General features: G+C 53.0%; 1 protein-coding gene across 1 annotated transcript; it reads right to left on the bottom strand.

Moving 5' to 3' along the window:
• Positions 1–3,206: 3,206 nt before the first annotated feature.
• Positions 3,207–19,169, bottom strand: HROB (homologous recombination factor with OB-fold). Its single transcript, XM_086687474.1, has 10 exons — positions 18,925–19,169; positions 17,897–17,947; positions 12,461–13,636; positions 10,955–11,038; positions 8,903–9,043; positions 8,203–8,311; positions 7,930–8,015; positions 7,464–7,589; positions 5,983–6,100; positions 3,207–3,819 (listed from the first exon to the last, which is right to left on the bottom strand). The coding sequence occupies exons 1-10, from the start codon at positions 18,925–18,927 to the stop codon at positions 3,728–3,730; spliced, it is 1,986 nt and encodes a 661-aa protein (XP_086543600.1). The 5' UTR covers positions 18,928–19,169; the 3' UTR covers positions 3,207–3,727.
• Between the last annotated feature and the right edge of the window lie 1,141 nt (positions 19,170–20,310).

The raw sequence follows: 20,310 nt of genomic DNA, 5'->3' as shown, positions 1-20,310 counted from the left end.
GGGGGGGGGGGGGGGGGGGGGGGAAGGGGAGGGTACAAGGGATGCCCCAGCCTCGGCTGTCCCAATCCCCCACCTCTCCCAGTGTGCTGGCAGGAGGCCCCTCGGCCCCTCAGGGCCAGCTGAGCCCCACGGCGCCCCGGTCCATCTGCCCCAGCACTGCGGGCTCTCCTGGCCCCTCGGCCCGCAGCGCCTCCTCCCCTCCCAGGCACCGCAGCAGCCCCTGCTCCCTTACCTCCGACTACTTCCTCCCCCTGATCCCTCACACAAAGTCCCAGCGCTGCTTCTCACACTGTCAGTCACCATCTCAGTGCCCTTAACTCAGACGGGCCCAGCCTCCTGCTGTTCCTTTCTCTGGCCACAATCCCTCTGCTCTGCCACCCAAGTGGAGGGATCTAAAATGGTTCATTTCCTAGCTTGACGGTGTCTGCTGGCTTCCAACAGCTGCCCTCTCCAAAGTGAAGCCCGGTTCCTCGGGCCCAAAGCATCCTCATTGAGGCTCCTCACCCTTCCCTGCCACTCCCCTGCCCCGCGCTCCAGGAGGACTTCACACGGACTTTGCGAAGGACCTAGCCCAGTGTCCCGTGGACAGAAGTCGGCCATGCTGGGCCAGGGCAGGGCCAGGATTTACTCAGCTGGGTCTCTGCGGCCCAGCAAGGGCCTGGCACACAATAGGTCTGGATGTGGTGTTTAGAAGCGCTTGGCTGGCAGCAGGCTGGCCCCTTATGTGTAGTGCATTGACTGAGGGCCCTTGTTCTCTGCCAGCCCGAACACTCATCTGCCTGCCCAAGTGGGTGGCAGCAGCCTGGGCTGTTTCCGGCACTGCCCTTACCCTGCTGTTCACCCACTCTGGCCCCAGCTTCTTGGTGGTATTCCAGGGTGGGGGATCCCAGAGGAGGAATGACATCATGCGCAGCGAGGTCTTTGGAGATCCTCAGAGAAAGGCGCCTCTATAAATGAGGCTGTGATTAACCCTGTTGGAACCCATTTGGTGTTTTAATTGCCCCGCCAACGGCCTAGCTCAGCACCCACAGCTGGGTTCCCAGGGTTGGGAGCCGATGGGCCGGGTGGGGCCAAGAGGGGCAAAGGTGAGGTGGGTGTCCCCGTCCTTCTGAGGCACACAGTGGTCATGACGTGTAGGGTGAAGGGCTGTGTTGACCTCCTCAGCCCCTCTGCAGCCTTCTTGTCTGTCACGCAGGCCTGAAGGTGCTCTGACTACAACCCAGTCCTCAGAGATACCGTGTGCTGTCTCCTGTCTTTAGCCTTAGCTTCCTGAGGGCAGAAAATGGAGGCTTTTACTCCAACCCCCACACAAACCCCCAGGGAGCCCAGTTCTAGTGGCGGGAACAGTGCCAGGTGACTGGATGCCCACCCTGCCCTCTGGGAGCTGAGCCTGTAGGGTAAGGAAGGACACAAGATTCCAGGATGCCGGTCAGGACTGTGAGCGGTAGAGAGCGGGGCTCAAGGGGACTGAGTGGGGAGTGGTATTGCAGGCCAAGGGGCACGGAGTGGTTTAGGTACCGGACGACCCCCCAGCACAGGTGGGCTGTGTCCCAGATCTGAGCTGCGTCAGCAGGGCTGGGGAATTCGCAGTGGCTAGAAGAGGGAGAAGTGCAGGATCTGTTCAGGTAGGAAGGTTGCTAGCAAATTAGCCCCTTCTTGCTCCTGGGCTTGGAACACAAAAGCCTTTTAGAACAGGGCCCCACAGCAACCAGAAGCCAGCTGAACATGGCGTTCTTTTTTTTTTTTTTTTTTTTAATTTTTTTTTCAACGTTTATTTATTTTTGGGACAGAGAGAGACAGAGCATGAACGGGGGAGGGGCAGAGAGAGAGGGAGACACAGAATCGGAAACAGGCTCCAGGCTCTGAGCCATCAGCCCAGAGCCTGACGCGGGGCTCGAACCCACGGACCGCGAGATCGTGACCTGGCTGAAGTCGGACGCTTAACCGACTGCGCCACCCAGGCGCCCCTGAACATGGCGTTCTTAAAGCACTCGCTCACTTCAGCCTTGAGACAGGGATCCAGGGGATCAGCCTTTCTTCGGGAAGAAAGAGATCAGCGCCTTCCCCCAGAGCGGCACCAGACCCACTGGAGGCCTCAGACGCACAGCAGCTTAGGGAAGGCTGAGGCTGAGGCCGACGCAGGGGAGGCTGGCAGTCAGACTAGGGTCTTTAACCCACACCCCCTCAACCATGAGCTGGGGGACAATTCCTTTCTTCCCTTCATTCCAGAGAGGAAAACAAGGTTGGCAACTTGGTATAATCACACCTTGTACACATGCCCCTTGTCCAACTCTGGTCTGAAAGGTAGCACAGCAAAGCTACAGGACAAGGCACTGTTGGACAACACAATAAAGTAGCGTTGGGTTATGACCCGACACATAAAACAAATACCCACGAGCCCACACTGATATAAATGTAGGACTGAGTAAGAAATGAGGGAGAATCCCCAATAATCTATACAGACATTCTGCCCTTAGAGAGGGTAGAACAGGACTCCTCATTCCTCAGCATGGGCAACACCTAGTGACTTTCTGTCAAAGAGGACAGTATGAAAAGAGAGAAGAAGAAAATTTACAGTGGAGAACCCTGACAAACGCCTCCTTCAGCCAGGTGGTCAAGGTCAACATCAACCCTTGATGTGTGGTCTTACTTCTGTGGTCTTCCTCCACAAGACACGTAGCCCTAGTCTCATCTTTTTTTTTTTTTTTTTTTTTTTTTTTTTTTAATGAGACAAATTCCAATAGGGGGCCTCCTGGAATATGCTGGACCCATACTCTTCCAAGCTGTCAAAGTCATAAAAAACAAGGAGAGTCTGCCAGAGCCAGGAGGAGCCTGAGGAGACAGGACAACTGAATGGAATGTGGGGTCCTGGACCAGAAAAAGGACAGCAGGGAAACCGTAAATCTGAAGCAAGCACGAAGTCCAGTTAATAATCATCATGTACGGATACCGGTTCTTCGGTTGTAAGAAGTGTCCACGCTAACGTAAGATGCCGACAGGGAAACTGGGTGTGGGATACACAGGAACTCCCTGTGTTATCTTTGCGATAATTCTGTAAATCTCGAACTGTCTAGAAGAAAAGTTTATGAAGAAAGAGACAGAGAGAGAAGGAAAACGAGCGGCTTGGCTCCGCCCTGGCCAAAGCCCCGCCGGCAGGACAGACAGGACCAGGAGCAGCGAGGGTGGAGGGGAGAGGGAGGCGGGCGGAACAGGCAGCTGCTTTATTTCAGAACAAGACACCACAGCCACACCCCTGCCCCCCAACACCTGGGAACCTTGGGCACAGGTGAGCTGGGCAGCCACAGGCCTCAAGAGACAAAGCAGAGGGAAGTCTGAGTGTGTTCCTTCCCCGACCGGAGGGACGGCCGCCACTGCTGTGGTGTGGCTCCTCAGGTGTTCAGGGGATAGGGAGTAAGGAGCTCAGGGGCCCCCAAAGTCAAGGTGAGGCAGAAGAGTGCCACACCTTCCCTGATGGCAGAAGGAACGGATGCACCCAAGGGCTTGGAGGACAGAGGAGCAGAAGGGCCACCCCTGGGCTGAGTTCCGGTATGAGTGACAGCAGCGGAGAGTCCGAGGGACAAGGGCGTTCCCAGGGAAAGCATCCAGGGTGGGGGTGGCCATAAAAGTCCTCAGCTGTGTTTATTCCCCAGTCGTGCCAGGCCTCCTCTCTCCCGGGGACCCGATCAGACACAACCGGGGCCTTGCTTGGTGCTGAGAGGCTGCCTGCTCACGGTGGGTGCCTTGCCTCGGGGCAGTCCCAACTGCTGGTCCCACAGAAAAAGTCCTCAGGGAGCTCACTCAGGAGTCCATCTAGGTCATCTGCAGGGGGAGATGGAGAGGGTAGGCAGACTTAGTGTCAGCGTTAGGGTTCCACGTGACTCAGGTCCAAAGCTCCTGCCCTTCAGGGAGGCCTGGACCAGGCACACAGTTGGGCAGTGGTGACCGCACTAATGGGCCCGAGGCCAGCCTGACTCCCACCTTCCCTCTGCTTCACACACACACACACACACACACACACACACACACACACACACACACACACACACACACACACACACACACACACACACACACGGGGTACGGACAAAATGCCTGGGCCGTTCTGTCAAGAAAGACGCTTTGCCTGGGCCTCAGTGGTTCCTCTCTTTCCATCCAGAGTGCTTGAGCAGACAGACGTTCTCTAGTGCTACCCTCTCATTGGCCAGAGGGAGAAAAAAGGCGGGGAAAGCCATTTGAGGTGTTCAGAATCATTCCCTAATCATTCAGAAGCATTCCCTAATCTGGTTTCTCACCTCAAGAGCGTGAGACAACATCATCCCCTTCCCCAAAGGGCATTCAGGGGCGTTTGGAATGAAAGTAACTGACCCTGACCGTAGTTCTCAGACGGGTGCTTGTGTCTGAGAACTTGGAAATGGAGCTTGGTACTGTTACTGCTGACACAGCAGCTAACACATACTGAGCGTGTGCTGTACCGGGTGCGGGGGCCGCACCCGCCGTACTCACCCCTTCCTTCCAGTCCTCACAGTATACTTCACGGGGCAGTTCATGGTGCTCCCTGTTAGAATCCCCACTTTATCTGAGAGAACCGAGTTCAAAGAGGTCAAATGGCCTGCCCGTGGTGAGCCTACTCAAGCTCCATCCCATGCCAGCGCCACGGCTTCCAGCTAGAAAACTCCCGCGCCACGGACTGGATCAGGCCGCCCGTGGAGTAAGTCGGGCTGGAAACTACCCCTGCAGAGGCGAGTCTGGTCTGGCTCAGGGCACGTGATAAACATGGCTGCTGGAAGGATAGAAGCCTGTTTGGGGGCATTCAGAATTTGATTAAAAGGTGACCAGCCCTGTACTCGGGGAAGTGGGACTGAAATTTGTAACAAAAAAAGGTGCCCCTCACTAGCTACATTAGGACGGTTCGGGGAAACTCTATATTTAATGAAGGGGAATGAGCAATCAGTGAGGGCCTAGGAAACTGGGAATCAGAGTACGAACGAGTATTGGCGTCTCCAGGCCCTGTCCAGCCACCACGAGTAGTTGTCTGCTCGGCATGTCTGTCCCTACAGTGGAGACATGACACCAGCCACAATATCGTACAGGCAAGTCTCAGTCTCACTCCCTGACCACCGGCGACCTTCTGAGGATGGTTTGGCTTGTCAGCAAGCTTACTTACAAGGACATTCCAGAGAAGATTCCAGCATAAGGAGTACCTTCTCATAGGCTATAAGTAAATGGGCTCTGTGGTTTATCTGTTGGTCTAACGCGAAATTGGTTCATGTGAGACACTTAAAGATTTATTTATTTATTTAAGTAACCTCTGCACCCGGTGTGGGGCTTGAACTCACAACCCTGAGATCAAGAGTCGTACACTGTTCCGACTGAGCTAGTCAGGCGCCCCTAACGCGAGACACTTACCCATAATCTCAATGAACTGTGAGGCCAGACAGGGTTGAATTTATGGAATCGAAAAGCCAAGGCGCAGACTTGGATTGTGCTAGCTTCATCTGGGGGATGCTGCCCCCCGAGGAACAAGCTGGCTGTACCCTAACCCAGTATTTGGGCCTCTCGGGTCTGTGTCCTGGTCCCGCACGGATGTGTGAGTCTTCAGCACCGCCTGCAGGGCCTCTGAGCTTGGTCAGGATACGGAAATCTGCCTCTGGGGTCTGGCCATCAGCCCACGGAAGACTCAAGCTGTGGCAGAAGGACGGTGCCGGTTCATCTCCTCCTTGTGGCTAAAAGCACACGGCTTGGAAATGGGGGAGACCTGTGGCTCACGCTGTATCTGCTTTATGTGGCCCCTATCACCCTAGTAGTTAGTTCGGGGCCTGCAGCCTGGCCAGAAAAGACACCACATCCGATTTCTGTAAGGTTGCGTAAGACCCAAAGATTCACAGGAGGAGGAGAAAGACGCAGCCAGGTTCTTCTGGCTGTGCTATTCAAGAGGAAATAGAAGGAGAACCTCTTTTGCTCCTGGGGAGCTGACTGCCTTACCTGCTTCTGGGAGTTCTTCCTCAGGGGATGCCCCTGCCTCTGCATCGTGCACTGTTCTGAGGCCTCTTCCAGACTTCGCAGTCTCATGGTGGAGGCTGCCAGGGAAGCTCCCTGGGTCCTGGGGACAGACAGCCTGGTTACCAAAGCCTGTGCTCTGGATATCCCTCTGGACAATTCCACATCCACCCAGACGACCTCAATGGAATAGGTGGGGGTTCAGGAAAGACAATACAGAGGAGTGTGGCAGGGGCCAGTCACCCAGGGGAGGGAGATAAAAATACCCAACACCCAAAACAGCAGGTAATTAAAAAAACAAAACACTTTTTGGGCACTCTTCTTCCCTAATTTTGTTGGCATCTGGTGCTTTAGGAAATCTATATATAGTTGGAGCAGAGAGTGAAGAAGCCATTCAAAAATATGCTGAGGAGTTAGCCTGGGATTAAAAAGCTTTTAATAATCCCCACACTAGCTGATATATGAGCAGGTAGTGGAAATTAGTAATTAAACTGTTAACTATGGTTAGCCCTAGGGGATGGCAGCGGAGAAGAGTGAGTTACAAGCTTTGCTTTATTCTCTGTACCATTTCGATTTTTGTCAAGGGGTATGGATATCTTGAAACTTAAAAGAAAAAGAAAGATGATCTTTTGGAAGCAGGGTGATTTTGAGAAAATGTGGAAGGTTAAGGGGAAAGATAAGAGAAATGGAAGTAGGCCATTAGAGCCAAGGGTGGAGCGTGAGCAGAAGTCATCAGGTCTAACCCTTCACTTCAGAGATGAAGCAACAGCAGGGGCAGGGACGGGACTTGCCCAAGGTCACGTTACAAATTACCAGCAGAGTGGGGACATGACCCAGGTCTCCTGACCTCCAGGCCGGGCCATGGTAACAACTTAGGATCCCGGGAAGTGTGGAAGTGGCCACAGAGGGGACACTGTGTGCCAAGTCAAGGCCAGGCTCTGCACTCTTAGCCTGGAGTGGAGCTGCCTGGAACCCCGGGCTCCTTTAGTTCCCAAGGGGGGTGTCCCCACCTGGGTTCTGTGTGGGTGCCGCCTCACCTAGCATAGGTGGGGGCCAGGAGGGAAGATGCAGACTAAGTGCCGGCTCACCCGACAGTCTGTATGTAGCTCACTGTTCTCTGCCACCTGTAGCAGATCTGAGCCTCCATCACTTACCGAGGGCCACACCCTCTGGGGGACGCACAACTTGCTTAGTTCTCAAGTGACTCCTATCCTCTCCAGTGCTCAAGCCTGCCATCAGATCACGATCCCCAAGAAGCCAGCTGCTCTAGGTCCTGTTACTGTGCCATCTGGCAGGCGGCTGGACCAGGAACAGAAGGAGATGACCCTGTCCCCAGAGGCATCTCTTCACCTCAGGGCAACTGCCCCCTTCACACCTCTGCTCCCCAGGGTGAAGGAGGGGAAGACACCAGAATATACAGGCAGAAAGCGGATCTCCCGGGCCCCGTTCCATCCCGCTCCTCTTACCTTGGGGAAGGGCGGAGATGGCTTGAGGAAGTTCCCATCCCCAGAATCTGGGCCGTAAATATGGACCAGGTTGTTGGGCGTCACGTTGAGGTAGTGATTTCGGAGCGAAGGAGAAAACACTCCAACCTGGGGTCAAGGAAGGGGAAGGTCAGTGCCCTGACGGGGCGCTAAGATGCTGTCCCATGCCACCTGGTCCCCGCCTGCCTCTCCCTCTCTGGCTTCTGCACCAGGCTCACCCAAACCGCTCCTGCCCCCGCCCTGTAGAAGCACATACCACACCCTCCTCTCCACACAACACAACCCCCCCCCCCATCTGCCCCACAGAATAGGAGGCGGGGTCTAGCACCAGCCCAACCATTCCTGGCCTGGGGACCGGGGAGGGAAGGGAGCCAGACGGACAACTCAGGGGCCTTCTCCAGGGTTGGGAGGGTTGGAGAGGAGGTCCGCATTTGGAGCCCCCCCATACCTGCTTCAGCAGCAGCACTGAGCCAGGCTTCAGCTCACTCTGCCGGGCCTCGAGCAGCAACCTGTGCACCGTGCCCTGCATCTCTCCTGCAAATACCGCGCGGCCCATCAGTCTGGGTCAAGGACAGCGCAGTGACTGGTTTGGGCCCTGGCTGGGAAGTGGGCTGCTCACTGCCTCAATTTTCCCATCTGCAAATGAAGAGGGTGACTCCTCCTCATCTCCTGAACTCCACGAAGGCCACTCATCAGACACCCCCAGGACCTAACTTCTCACCCGTGGGGTCCTTGAAAACCACACTGGCGTCCATCGTGCTCCGACTCAGGGACTTGATCATCACTGCCATGTTGGGGACCTTGTTCCTGGGAAGCTGCCTCAGGGCTGCCTGGTTACAAGGAGAGGCATTTGCTGAGCAAGCCACATCCCACCTGTAAGGTTCCCAAGTGCACCAGGGCAACCGGAGGGGAGGAGGAGGGGAGGAGAGTACAGGTGTGGTGATGCTCTTTTTGTGGGGGGCAAAAGGGCCGTCTGAAGGACCCATCCTGTCTCTCTCTAGCAGACCCGAAGCTGGCAGGTCCTTTCTGCCCCCTGCTTCCTTTCTCCAGCATATATGTATTTATAGAGAGCTACATCACAGCAGGCCACGAGAATGTGTCTGCATATGACCCTTGACCTCTAGGGAGCTCGAAGGGTAACAGTGTGCTTACCCCTGCCTCATCCAGGGCCTGGATGTGCAGAGACATAGCCATAACCCACTTTCTGCTTCTGCCTGTGCCTGACACTGTCGATGCTGGTGAAATGCTAGGTGAGCGGAAGATGATACAACCAAAAGGGACTCCGTGCTGCTGCTCAGAGACAGACCTGGGGTAAGAGGGAGCAAACGGACAGCCCCTTTCCTAAGGTGGAGTAGGACAGCAGGTTGGTAGGAAGGGTAAAAACGGTCTTTCTTGCACATCTCAGCACCCAGGACCCTTACCTTCCGCAGCACCATGACGATGCTATAGGTACAGAGAAAGCAGGTGGGGTCTCTCTCCTCCAGGCCCAGAGCAGATTTCATGGCCAGCCAGGGCCCTCGCCCAAAATCCTCCTCCACCGACGCCTGGGAACTAGTAACAATCTGGCACCACAGAGCAGAGGGGGAGCCTGTGTTAATGGACCCACCTTGCTACAGACCTTGACCGAGACAGGATGGAGGGGTGGGAGGGAAGGGCACATTCCCTGCAACATGGTAGCCACCGTCTCTGCTTTCGTTTATTCCCTAGGTCTCAGAATGGTACGTGAGATCTGGTTGCACAGCACATCTTTCATTTAACAGCAATAGCAAAGGTGTTCCTTGTTTATTTCATTTTAGGGCACCTGGGTGGCTCAGTCGTTAAGCATCTGACTTCGACTCAGCTCGTGATCTCACGGTTCATGAGTTCGAGTCCCACATTGGGTGAGCACAAGCCCCGCTTCGGGTGAGCCCCACTGTCTCTCTCACCCCTCTTTCTCTCTCTCCCTCTGCCCCTCCTGGGATCCTCTCTCTCTCTCTCTTTGTCCCTCACTCACTTGCACCCTCTCTCTCAAAAATTTTTTTTAAATTTTAAATCAGTTCCTGACTTTAGTTGTCCCGAAGCAAAAGACGGTCTATCCATGCTTGTCTCTTGTGTAACAGCCTCGAAAAGTCTTAGGGCCAGGGAGCCCCCACTTACATTGATAGGCTTTCACAGTGCCTTAAGTCATTTCGAAACAGTCATATTTTATTTGGGATGCCTCTGGTTTAACTATTAACCTTCTTATATTAAAAAACGCTCAGGGGCGCCTAGGTGGCGCAGTCGGTTAAGCGTCCGACTTCAGCCAGGTCACGATCTCGCGGTCCGTGGGTTCAAGCCCCGCGTCGGGCTCTGGGCTGATGGCTCAGAGCCTGGAGCCTGTTTCCGATTCTGTGTCTCCCTCTCTCTCTGCCCCTCCCCCGTTCATGCTCTGTCTCTCTCTGTCCCAAAAATAAAAAAAATAAAAAACGTTAAAAAATGCTCATATTGGGGCGCCTGGGTGGCACAGTCGGTTAAGCGTCCGACTTCAGCCAGGTCACGATCTCGCGGTCCGTGAGTTCGAGCCCCGCGTCGGGCTCTGGGCTGATGGCTCGGAGCCTGGAGCCTGTTTCCGATTCTGTGTCTCCCTCTCTCTCTGCCCCTCCCCCGTTCATGCTCTGTCTCTCTCTGTCCCAAAAATAAATAAAAAACGTTGAAAAAAAAAATTAAAAAAAAAATGCTCATATTAAAAAACGCCTGGGTGGCTCAGTCGGTTAAGCGTCTGGCTTCGGCTCAGGTCATGATCTCGCGGTTCATGGGTTCGAGCCCCGGGTTGCGTTCTGCGCTGACAGCTCGGAGCCTGGAGCCTGCTTCAGATTCTGTGTCTCCCTCTCTCTTTACCCTCCCCTGCCCGCACTCTGTGTCCTCTCTGAAAAATAAACGTTAAAAAGAAAAAAAAAAAAATGCTTTGAACCCAGAGGAGTATTTGCTGCTTTGGACCTGAAGCGGACTGATAGATCTGTGGAACTACAGCAAAGAGAAAAACTGCTAGAGAATTAAAAGCAAAAGTGGGTGTGAGGGCAGAGGAGGGCAACGAGAATCCCAGTGAGGAGGAAGGATGGGTCTCCCCCACCAAAGAGGAATCCACTGGAGGCAAGATGAAGGCAGATCGTTCCCCACTCAATTCTCAGAAACCTGAGAGGAGGGGTTCCTGAGATACAATTTCCTAATACCTATTACGCTCCCCTCCCCTGAGGAAAGACGGGAGTTAGCTGGGCCTTTCTTTCCTGGAGGAGTAGGGAAGACTGGACCCCTGGCCTCGGTCAGCATCAGGACAGGCTTCACTTTGTGCCAGGAGACCTGACTTTCCCAAACGGCCTTTGCCACGTGCCCTTTGGTGCGTCACCGCGGGGAAGCCTAGCAGCATAGACTCTGCTTCTCAACTCCTAAAACGTGCAGGGATGTCCCTCACTCTTAAGTGATGCCCAGGAAGTGAACATCCGCAGGGAACCAGTTACCTCGGCCCGGAATTTAGCCAGGGCACCATGAGTCGGAGTCTGGGGTGTGGAAACCATGATCTCCTCCAGATTTTTCCCACTGTGCTGCAAGGGGAGAGAGAAGAAGAAGGCGAGAGCGAGCTCAGCAGCTGTTATTTACAAGTTGCAGCTTCTTGTCTGGGTTACATAATGAGTTCAGGAAACTATCAGGGACAATTAACACATATTACGTCTCTCCTAACGAAGTCTCAGGAGCCTCGTTGGCAGCTCAAAAAAAGATGCTTTGGGGACTGTTTTGGGAATGTGAGGGAGCCGGAGCTGGCCCAGGAACAAAACCCAGGGCTTCCTGAAGGAGGCAATGACCCGGATAGAGAGGCCTGGGCTAGGCAAAGGGGCAGCCTTCCCCAAATCCCTTCTCAGGGACCGAACCCTTCCCTGCAGAGATCTAGCCCAGGAGGAAGGTAGATGGCCTCCGTGGATTTCCCTTAAAGTGCCAGCGAAGAGCAAGGAACAGGCAGAAATTATCTGAACCGCCCTAAAACGTGAGAAAAGGAGCACACCAATCACCACCAGATCAGACCCGCAGAATCCCGTTATCTGGGATCTGATCCAAGATGCTTTGACGGATACTGTCCCTCCACCACCGCTGAAATTCAAACTCCCAGCACAGCCCGGCTTCCCCACGCCGACCCCGCACACCAGCCGCAGCGAGCTGTTCTCTGCACCTCTGATGGCATCTTGCTCTTACGCCGCTGTGCCTTCGCACACGCTCTTCCCGGTCTTGCCACCGCTGACATGCCTCCCGGAGCACAGCCTTCCTACACACACCTGTTAACCTCCTAGCCATCCCTCCAAAGCCCACTCGGTAAGCATAAGGAGTCCAGTGTCTCCCCTGCACCTAGGGAATGACCTCTACTCACACTACGCGGTTTATGTCTAATCGCTCGTTCGCGTCTGCTTCTTCCACTGCGCTGGAACTACTTCTGTTTTAACCTCTGCATTCCCAGTTCCAAGCGAACTGACCCACACATACAAGTCCTTAGGAAACAGACGTGAATTAATCTGCCTTGCCTTAGTGCTTAGCAAACAGTAGGTGTTCAACAGAATAAAAGTTGTGAGGTTCTCAGAGCCAAAGCACCTCTCTCGCCTGTGGTTTTTCAAGCACTTGATTCTTTCTTCCCACTTTTTTTGACTTCTTCTACCACTTGGAAAGCCCCCCTCTCTGGGGTGCCTGCGTGGCTCAGTTGGTTAAATATCCGACTTCGGATCAGGTCATAATCTCGCGGTTTGTGGATTCGAGGCCCGCGTCAGGCTCTGTGCTGACAGATCCGAGCCAGGATCCTGCTTCGGATTCTGTGTCTCCCTCTCTCTCAAATAAAATAAACATTAAAAAAAACAAAACAGCCCTCTATCTGCACTTTCTCCTTCCCTCCCTCCCCCAGGAGTGAAGATATTCTGGGACCAGATTCTCCCCCTTGTCCCCGCAACGTCCTGGACCCCTTCTGCCAACGAGAACCTGTCACTCACCTGGTGGGGCAGGATCCCTGCGGGGCCGGGGAAGCGGCGGGTTTTGGTGCGGGCGGGTCGCTGGGGTGTCCGGTTGGCAGCAGTGACCAGCTGCACCAGGTGGTTGGTGACTATGGGTGGCTGGAGAGCTGCTTGGAGGACCAGGGAGGAATGGGGGCTCTTTGGGGTGCCGGCAGGACACTTGACGGAAGCCGCTGGAGCTCGGGGTTGTAAGGGGCTCCGAGGAAATAATGCAGAGATAGTCCTCGAGGGAGTAGAACAGATCGAGTTGGGAGTTCGTGGACCAGGAAGGTGAGATTTGCCACGCAAGCAGGCATTTGGACGTTGGAATGACTGACCAGGGAAAGGACTTTGCGGGCCGCTCTGAACAGGCCGGCCAGCAGCTTGGAGAGGCTGTGCCGCTCGAAGAGCGGGCCCCTGAGGGCAGGCTTCCGAGTGGGGTTGCTGAGCAGGAACTGTTGAGGCAGTTGGGGTAGGAAGGTTGCTCACGGCACCGGGTCTCAGGTGGGGCTGTGCAGTCCTACAGTGGACCCCAGGTGCTGGGGGCTCATCGTCGGCTGACATGACACTCGTTATGTGGGAGGCAGGCGTGGGCCTCTTTTGGCAAGACCTGCTCAGCTCAGCTACGCGAGCCTTTTTAGCCAAAGCTAAGTCCTCCTGCTGCCAGGTGGGCGGGATTCCCGTGGCCTCACTGCTGATTCCAAGTTCCAGCTCCACGCCAGGCCCCTCCAGCTCCATGCTTGCCAGGACCTTATCAAATTCATCTTGTTCAGGACCCTCAAAGCCACCAATCATCTGCTGTTGGCTCTCAAAGGTGAGCAGGGGGCGGGAGGCTGATGTCTGGGGTCTCGCCGGCTCTTTGAGCACTTCTGGCAGGGACACTCGTCTCTGATGACCAGTCCAGCTGCTAGAAGTCGGGACAGGCCTTAGGGGGGCTGTTCCTATGGAAGGTGGGTCCCTGATGGCCCTGGGCATGCTGGAGGTAGGAAGGCGGAGTCCCAGGGCTGACGGGCCCAAAGCCTCTGAAAGAGCAGTGGGGCATGACGGCAGCTGCCCAGAAGACTGTGCCGGCACGGTCTCCTGTGGCCTAGAAGAGACAGGTCTCAGGCATCCAGCATTCAAAGGCCGTGAGCCAGCAAACTCGTTCTCTGCATCCTCCACAGCAGATAAAAAATCCTACAAAGAAGCAGAGATAGTGGGTCTTGGCATCTGGAAATCAAGAAACACACTCTGTCTCTCTTTTTTTTAACGTTTATTTATTTTTGAGAGAGAGAGAGAGAGAGAGAGAGAGAGAGAGAGAGCGCACACACCCACACATATAAGTGGGGGGTGGGGCAGACAGAGAGGGAGACAAGAGAATCCCAAGCAGGCTCCGTGCTGTCAGCACAGAGCCCAACACAGGGCTTGAACTCATGAACTGTGAAACTGAGCCAAAAATATGAGCTGGACACTCAACCGACTGAGCCACCCAGGTGCCCCAAAGGAACACTCTTGCTCTTACTTTCATGTATGTGGCGTGTATATAAGCACAGATATATGCAAGTGAGAAACCAAGCCATGAAAGGCAACGGTGGAGTCTCTCACCATCTTTGACCTTGTCCATGAGCCCACCTCCAGACTTTTTTTTTTTTTTAAGATTTTATTTCTAAGTAATATCTATATCCAACGTGGGGCTTGAATTTACAACCTAGAGATCGAGTCCCATGCTCCACAGGGCGCTTCGTGGCTCAGTCGGTTAAGCATCTGACTTCAGCCCAGGTCATGATCTCACAGGTTGTGAGTTTGAGTCCCGTGTCAGGCTCTGTGCTGACAGCTCAGAGCCTGGAGCCTGCTTCAGATTCTAGGTCTTCCTCTCTCTCTCTGCCCCTCCCCTGCTCATGCTCTGTCTCTCTCTCCTTCAAAAATAAATAAATGTTAAAAAAAAAAAAAAAAAAAGTCTCATGTTCCACCCGCTGAGCCAGCCAGGTGCCCCAGAATGTTTCTGGTAGAAGCCTAGAGGTGGTGGGATGCCTGGCTAACTCAGTCGGTGGAGCATGGGACTCTAGATCTCAGGGTTGTAAGTTCGAGCCCCACGTTGTGTATAGAGATTAGTTAAAAATAAAATCTTTAAGAAAAAAAAAAAAAGGAAATAAGGAATGAAAGAAACATTCTTTTAAAAATTTTTTTTTTTTTAACGTTTATTTATTTTGAGACAGAGAGAGACAGAGCATGTACGGGGGAGGGTCAGAGAGAGGGAGACACAGAATCTGAAACAGGCTCCAGGCTCCGAGCTGTCAGCACAGAGCCCGACGCGGGGCTCGAACTCACAGACCACAAAATCATGACCTGAGCCGAAGTCGGCCGCTTAACCGACTGAGCCACCCAGGCGCACCAAGAAACATTCTAAGGCTAAGTCTTCAGGTAGCTTCTCTCGGGGGACAGGGAAGCGGTGGCAGTCAGGGGAGTGGCAGGAGAAGCAAACATACCAGGGCACAAAGGAATCCAATCACCCAAGGCCACACACCCATCTCAAGAAAACAAGGTTTCTGGTGTCCAGCCTGTGCAACAGGGGTCTATCCAGCTGGTCATGCTGCCTGTTCTCAACGCACTCCTCCCCCCTCCTCCACCACACACACACACACACACACACACACACACACACACACACACACACAGCCTTCACTAAGCCAGAGGCCTTGGATCCAGCAAAATAGGCAGAAGTTAAATATAGCTTTTCAGGCAAGTTAAATTAAGTATGGATTCCAGTTGGGAAGCAAGGTGAGATTGACACCTTCGAGAGCAACAGACCTGTTCTGAGGGTGTTTTTGAGTTAGAACTGCTGATTTAACTGACAGGAAGGTCCCCTCCACCCCCAACCCGTGCTGCTGCATTGGAGTGTCTGGGCCAGAGAAAGGTTTTTTTCTGGCTTTGTGTATTATCGGGGGTGTAGCATACTCTAGCAGGACTATCATGGGATTTAGCAATAATAACAATATTAGAATTACAGCAGCAATAAAATCCTGATGATCCTGGAGGTTGACAGATCCCTTTTCTCCTAAAGAGCTCACTCACAGGGGTGCCTGGGTGGCTCAGTCGGTTGAGTTTCCAACTCTGGCTGAGGTCATGATCTCGCGTCTGTGAGTTTGAGCCCCGCCTCGGACTCTGTGCTGACAGCTCTGAGCCTGGAGCCCGCTTTGGATTCTGTGTCTCTCCCTCTGTCCCACCCCACTCTCAAGCTCTGTCTCTCTCTCTCTCAAAATAAATAAGTAAACGTTAAAAAAAAAAAAAAAAAAAAGAGCTCACTCTCAGACATGATGTCATCTGCCTTGGGAAGGGGGAAAGGGACTGGCCATGGAACAGAAACTTGAACTGTCAGAGTCCTTCACTCTTCTTTTTTTTTTTTAAAGTAATCTCTGTGCCCAATGTAGGACTTGAACTCACGACCCCAAGATCAAGAGTCACATGCTCTACCCACTGAGCTGGCCAGGCACCCCACAGACCTTCATTCTTTTTAAAAAAAAACTTTAATGTTTATTTATTTCTGAGGCAGAGAGAGCCAGAGCATGAGTGGGGAAGGGGTGGAGAGGGAGGGAGACACAGAATCAGAATCAGAAGCAGGCTCCAGGCTCTGAGCTGTCAGCACGGAGCCTGATGCGGGGCTTGAACTCATGGACCGTGAGTCATGAGACCTGAACCGAAGTCAGTCGCTTCGTGACTGAGCCACCCAGGTGTCCTGACACCTTCATCCTTAATCCCATTGCTGGCCCAGCCGTCCTACCATCACCTGGTAAGAACCAAGTGGGGCACTTAGCCACTTTTGCAGCCTGTAAATACACATCTACAAAGCTGAAAGACAAGGACAAGGACACATCTCCTCGACAAAGCTGGCAATTTTGAATTTTTTTAAAAACCGAATTAAAGTCTCCAAGTGATAACAAAAACATGTAACAATCTGAAACCATGCCGGGTGCCAGGGACCATGTAAACATTTTACCAGAATTCTCACAATGAATTTTCACAATGGCCCTAATAGATATTATTATTCCTGTTTTATGGATTCAGAAATGGAGACTCAGAGAAGTTAAGTACCTTCACAGAATCAGGATTAGAACTCATATGTGCCCCTATCACTATGTCTTAGGGCTTCTGTGAATGAGCAAAGCCAGAGACTGATTTTTAAGGGGTCTGAGGAAGTTCTGTTTTCCCTTTCAAACCTCAGGTTCCAAAAGCCTCAAAAGAACTGTGAAAAGGACTGTGGGGCCCCTGGTGCAGCATTCATCACCATACTAGGTACAAACTGGGCATCTGGACAAATTCTAAACGTGATTTTTATTTTATTTACTAAACATGATTAAAAAAAATTTTTTTTAATGTTTATTTTCGAGAGAGAGAGGCAGAGCATGAGCAGGGGAGGGGCAGAGAGAGAGACACAGAATCTGAAGCAGGCTCCAGGCTCTGAGCTGTCAGCACAGAGCTTGATGTGGGGCTTGAACCCACGAACCTGTAAGATCATGACCTGAGCTGGAGTCAGATGCTTAACTGACTGAGCGCCCCATTCCTAAACGTGATTTTTAAAGCACAGAGCTGGGAGACAAAAAATAGGCTGGAATGGCTTGTCGCCGATAAAGTAAAGCAATTCTACTCTATAAATGCAGTTTAATAGTTTCCATATATGTAGACTGGAATCAGGAAGCGAGGACCTCACCCAGATTGTTGGTGCTGTATCCTTAAGCAGGTTAATTTACCTGTTTGGGTTTTACTCACTTCAATCCTACCTCTTTCTGAAAAGGATTTCAGGTAGCAATTTTGGGCCTCCCAGAGGAAACTATATCCATTGGATCTGAGCAGAAAGAGAGCTGTGGGGATGGCTAGCTTGTTCAGTGATCTCTGACTATACCCCCAGATTAGAAATAGCCCTGCCTGGGCCCATCCCTAGAAGTCCTGGTTTAATTGGTATGTGTTAGGGCCTCAGCAGGGGTGATTCTAATGTGCTGGCTTCCGATCCAGTCTAATCCCTCATCTTCTGAGAAAGAGGGAAGGGAAGAGCCTCTGGAGCAAAAGAATATCCCTCATACTGTAGAAAACAGAAGGCCAGAGAATGAAGTAATTTTCCCTGGCTCACATAGCCACTTGGCGACCGACCTCAGGCCTCCCATCATCCAGTCACTGTGTTGTCGCTGGCTCTCCATAAACTTTCTTTCCCACCTCAAGTATGTCATCGTAAAGGTGAGTCGAATCATCCACATAATATAGCTTCCAGGCCAGGGCCCTTACCATTTAGGCACCTCCCGTCTCTGGCTGTTTACATGTCTCATGTTTTCTCAGCCTCTCACAGACACAAAAGCTATACATGTCAAAAGAAAGGAGGCTGGGGCAGGCTGCTTCGAAATGTTCTGAGTCTGGGTGTTTACAACTCAAGACCTCCTCTGCTATCTCTGATCACCAACACTTCCTTACCTCATCTTCAAACTCCTCTTCCACAGTAAACAGCTTCTGCAAACTGCATGCCTGAGAGGAAAACAAAGCAATTGAGGTTGGAGGAGAAATTCTGCTTGCAAGTACATTCTGTCCTCACTACGCTTCTTTCCAATTCTAACACGACCACCAGGTGTACTGTTTTTTATTTTTATTTATTTTTTATTTTTTTGCTAGTGCTGAGGGAGGAATAAGGGATGAGGAGGGGAGAGATGGGATTTACTTAAAGTCTTGGATGATTTAGAATCCCTTCTTGTAAAATAATCCACGCAGATCCAGCTGCATTAGCGCTGGGAGAGGGGGGAGGAGGCAAGAGGAAGGCTGCCAGAGGGAACCTGGGTCATTCTTTGGACTCCGAGCTGTGCACATGGGCTTAAGGATTTTGCAACATCCCAAAGACCTGGCCTGGGGAACCCATGTCAAACAAGAGAGAGGCCACCATAAATCCAAGCATGCCCAGCAGTGCTAGTGGCCTTGTTTCTGAAAGCCAAACCAATGGTTTCCTTCTACCTAATCCCATGCCCCAAAGCCAGCGTCCCAGGAGGGTAGGATGTCCCAGTCCACGGTTCCTTCTTTCTAGGCAGCAGGGCTACTGTGGCCAGCTCTTAGACTGGCGTCAAACTCAAGAGCAGCGGGGTGTGCCTAAACCCCGGTTGCCAAAAAAGCAAGAGCTACAGTTAGGCACCCCCACCCCCAAGCGTCCAAGGATCAGAGTGTCCGGGTTAGGGGGAGGGGGTGGGGGCTCTGGAGGCGTGACGTTTGAGCCCACCGGGGAGGATGACCAGGAGTTCTCCAAGAAGAGATGGAAGGCAACAGGAGGGAAACTGAGGCCCAGAGGGAGGTAGGTGTGTGGCGAGGACCTTCCCAAGGGTCTCCGGGCAAGCACTGACTAGAACCTAGGTCTCCCGAAGCCACCAAGCTCTGACCCAAACCCTAGCCGGCCGTGCAGCTAGCACGAGAGAAGGGCTGGAAGCCGGAAGGCAGTTCTGCGGCCTCGGGCGCGGCATTACCATGGCGACGGCCGGCGGGCTCCGGAGAGGGGGGTGGCCGGGAAGCCCCCGACTCGAGGGGTCGCCGGGGCCTCGGTCTTGGTTGCGGTGGGAGCGTCGGAGTCCGGGCCGCACGGTCTCTGAGGCGAGGTCGGAGAAAGGCTACTCAGCGACCCTGGCGGGGGCCGACAAACCCGGGAAGCCGAGCAGCAGCGCCCGAGGCCACTTTCGAAGCGGCCGCGACTCCCGAGTCTCCGCCCTCTTAAAGGGGCTGGCCTATTTCTATCCCGCCGACACAAAGGCCCTTCCTCCGTCAGTCTTCCGCCTCGGCCTTAAAGGGAAATGAATGGGCTCTCGGTCGCCCCCCAGCGGCCCCTCGGGTCAGGTCGGCGGCTTCAACAGGAGTTCTGGGAGAGCAGGCTGGGAATCCTGGGTCCCCAGTGCCGCCCACACCCTCCTCTCTAGAGTTAAGCACACCAGGGACCTGGCACTAGAGCGTGAGTCTCATTCACATCAGAATCCGCCCCATTGGTCTGTCTATCCATTCATCTGTCCATCCATCCTTGCAACACGTAGGTATTAAGCAAAGATATCTTCTTGCTCTTTTTACCCTTCATATTTCAGCTTAGATCTCAGATCTTCCCTGTCACTGGTCTCTCAGGTAACATCCCTCCACCCATGGTTTACATCTTTATTGTGTGTCTTCCTCACTAAAATATGAGCTCTCGGGTTTCAGCACCAAAACCAAAACAAACCAATCAAACAAACAACAAACAAGCAAAAAATATGAGTTCCGTGTGGGCAGGGACTTTGGCTTGTTCAGCTTTGTATCTCCAGCACTTAGCACAACGCTCAATAGAATTATTGAATGAATGACACAACGACTACCGTGTATCTGGCACAATGCTTAACACTGGAGATAGAGACGTTAAGAAGAGTCCTTGTCCCTCAAGTTCACAAGTCAAGGAGACATAGGTCAAAAAACAGTCTAGGATAGTTGTGCAGAGAGATGCACAGGGTCCCAGTGAGCTGGCATAGCTAGTTAGCTCTTATCACTGAGCCAGTCCTCAGTCCTCCTGTTTTCCTTCTTGCTTGTCACTATAGGGAGTGACATGAGAGCCGCATAGTCATTTGTTTGTTTGTTTGTTTGTTTATTTATAAGTAGGCTTCCCACCTAGCTTGGAGCCCAACATGGGGCCCGAACTCATGACCCTGAGATCAAGACCTGAGCTGAGATCAAGAGTCTGAGGCAAGGGGTGCCTGGGTGGCTCGGTCAGTTAAGCGTCCGACTTCGGCTCAGGTCATGATCTCACGGTCTGTGAGTTCGAGCCCCGCGTCGGGCTCTATGCTGACAGCTCGGAGCCTGGAGCCTGTTTCAGATTCTGTGTCTCCCTCTCTCTCTGCCCC

The sequence above is a fragment of the Puma concolor genome, chromosome E1 (genome assembly GCF_028749965.1).
Source record: "Puma concolor isolate L17-30 chromosome E1, mPumCon1.1.hap2, whole genome shotgun sequence".
In the NCBI taxonomy this organism is placed as follows: domain Eukaryota; kingdom Metazoa; phylum Chordata; class Mammalia; order Carnivora; family Felidae; genus Puma; species Puma concolor.
Note: the sequence above shows the minus strand (reverse complement) of the source record. Positions and strands in the feature narration are given on the sequence as shown.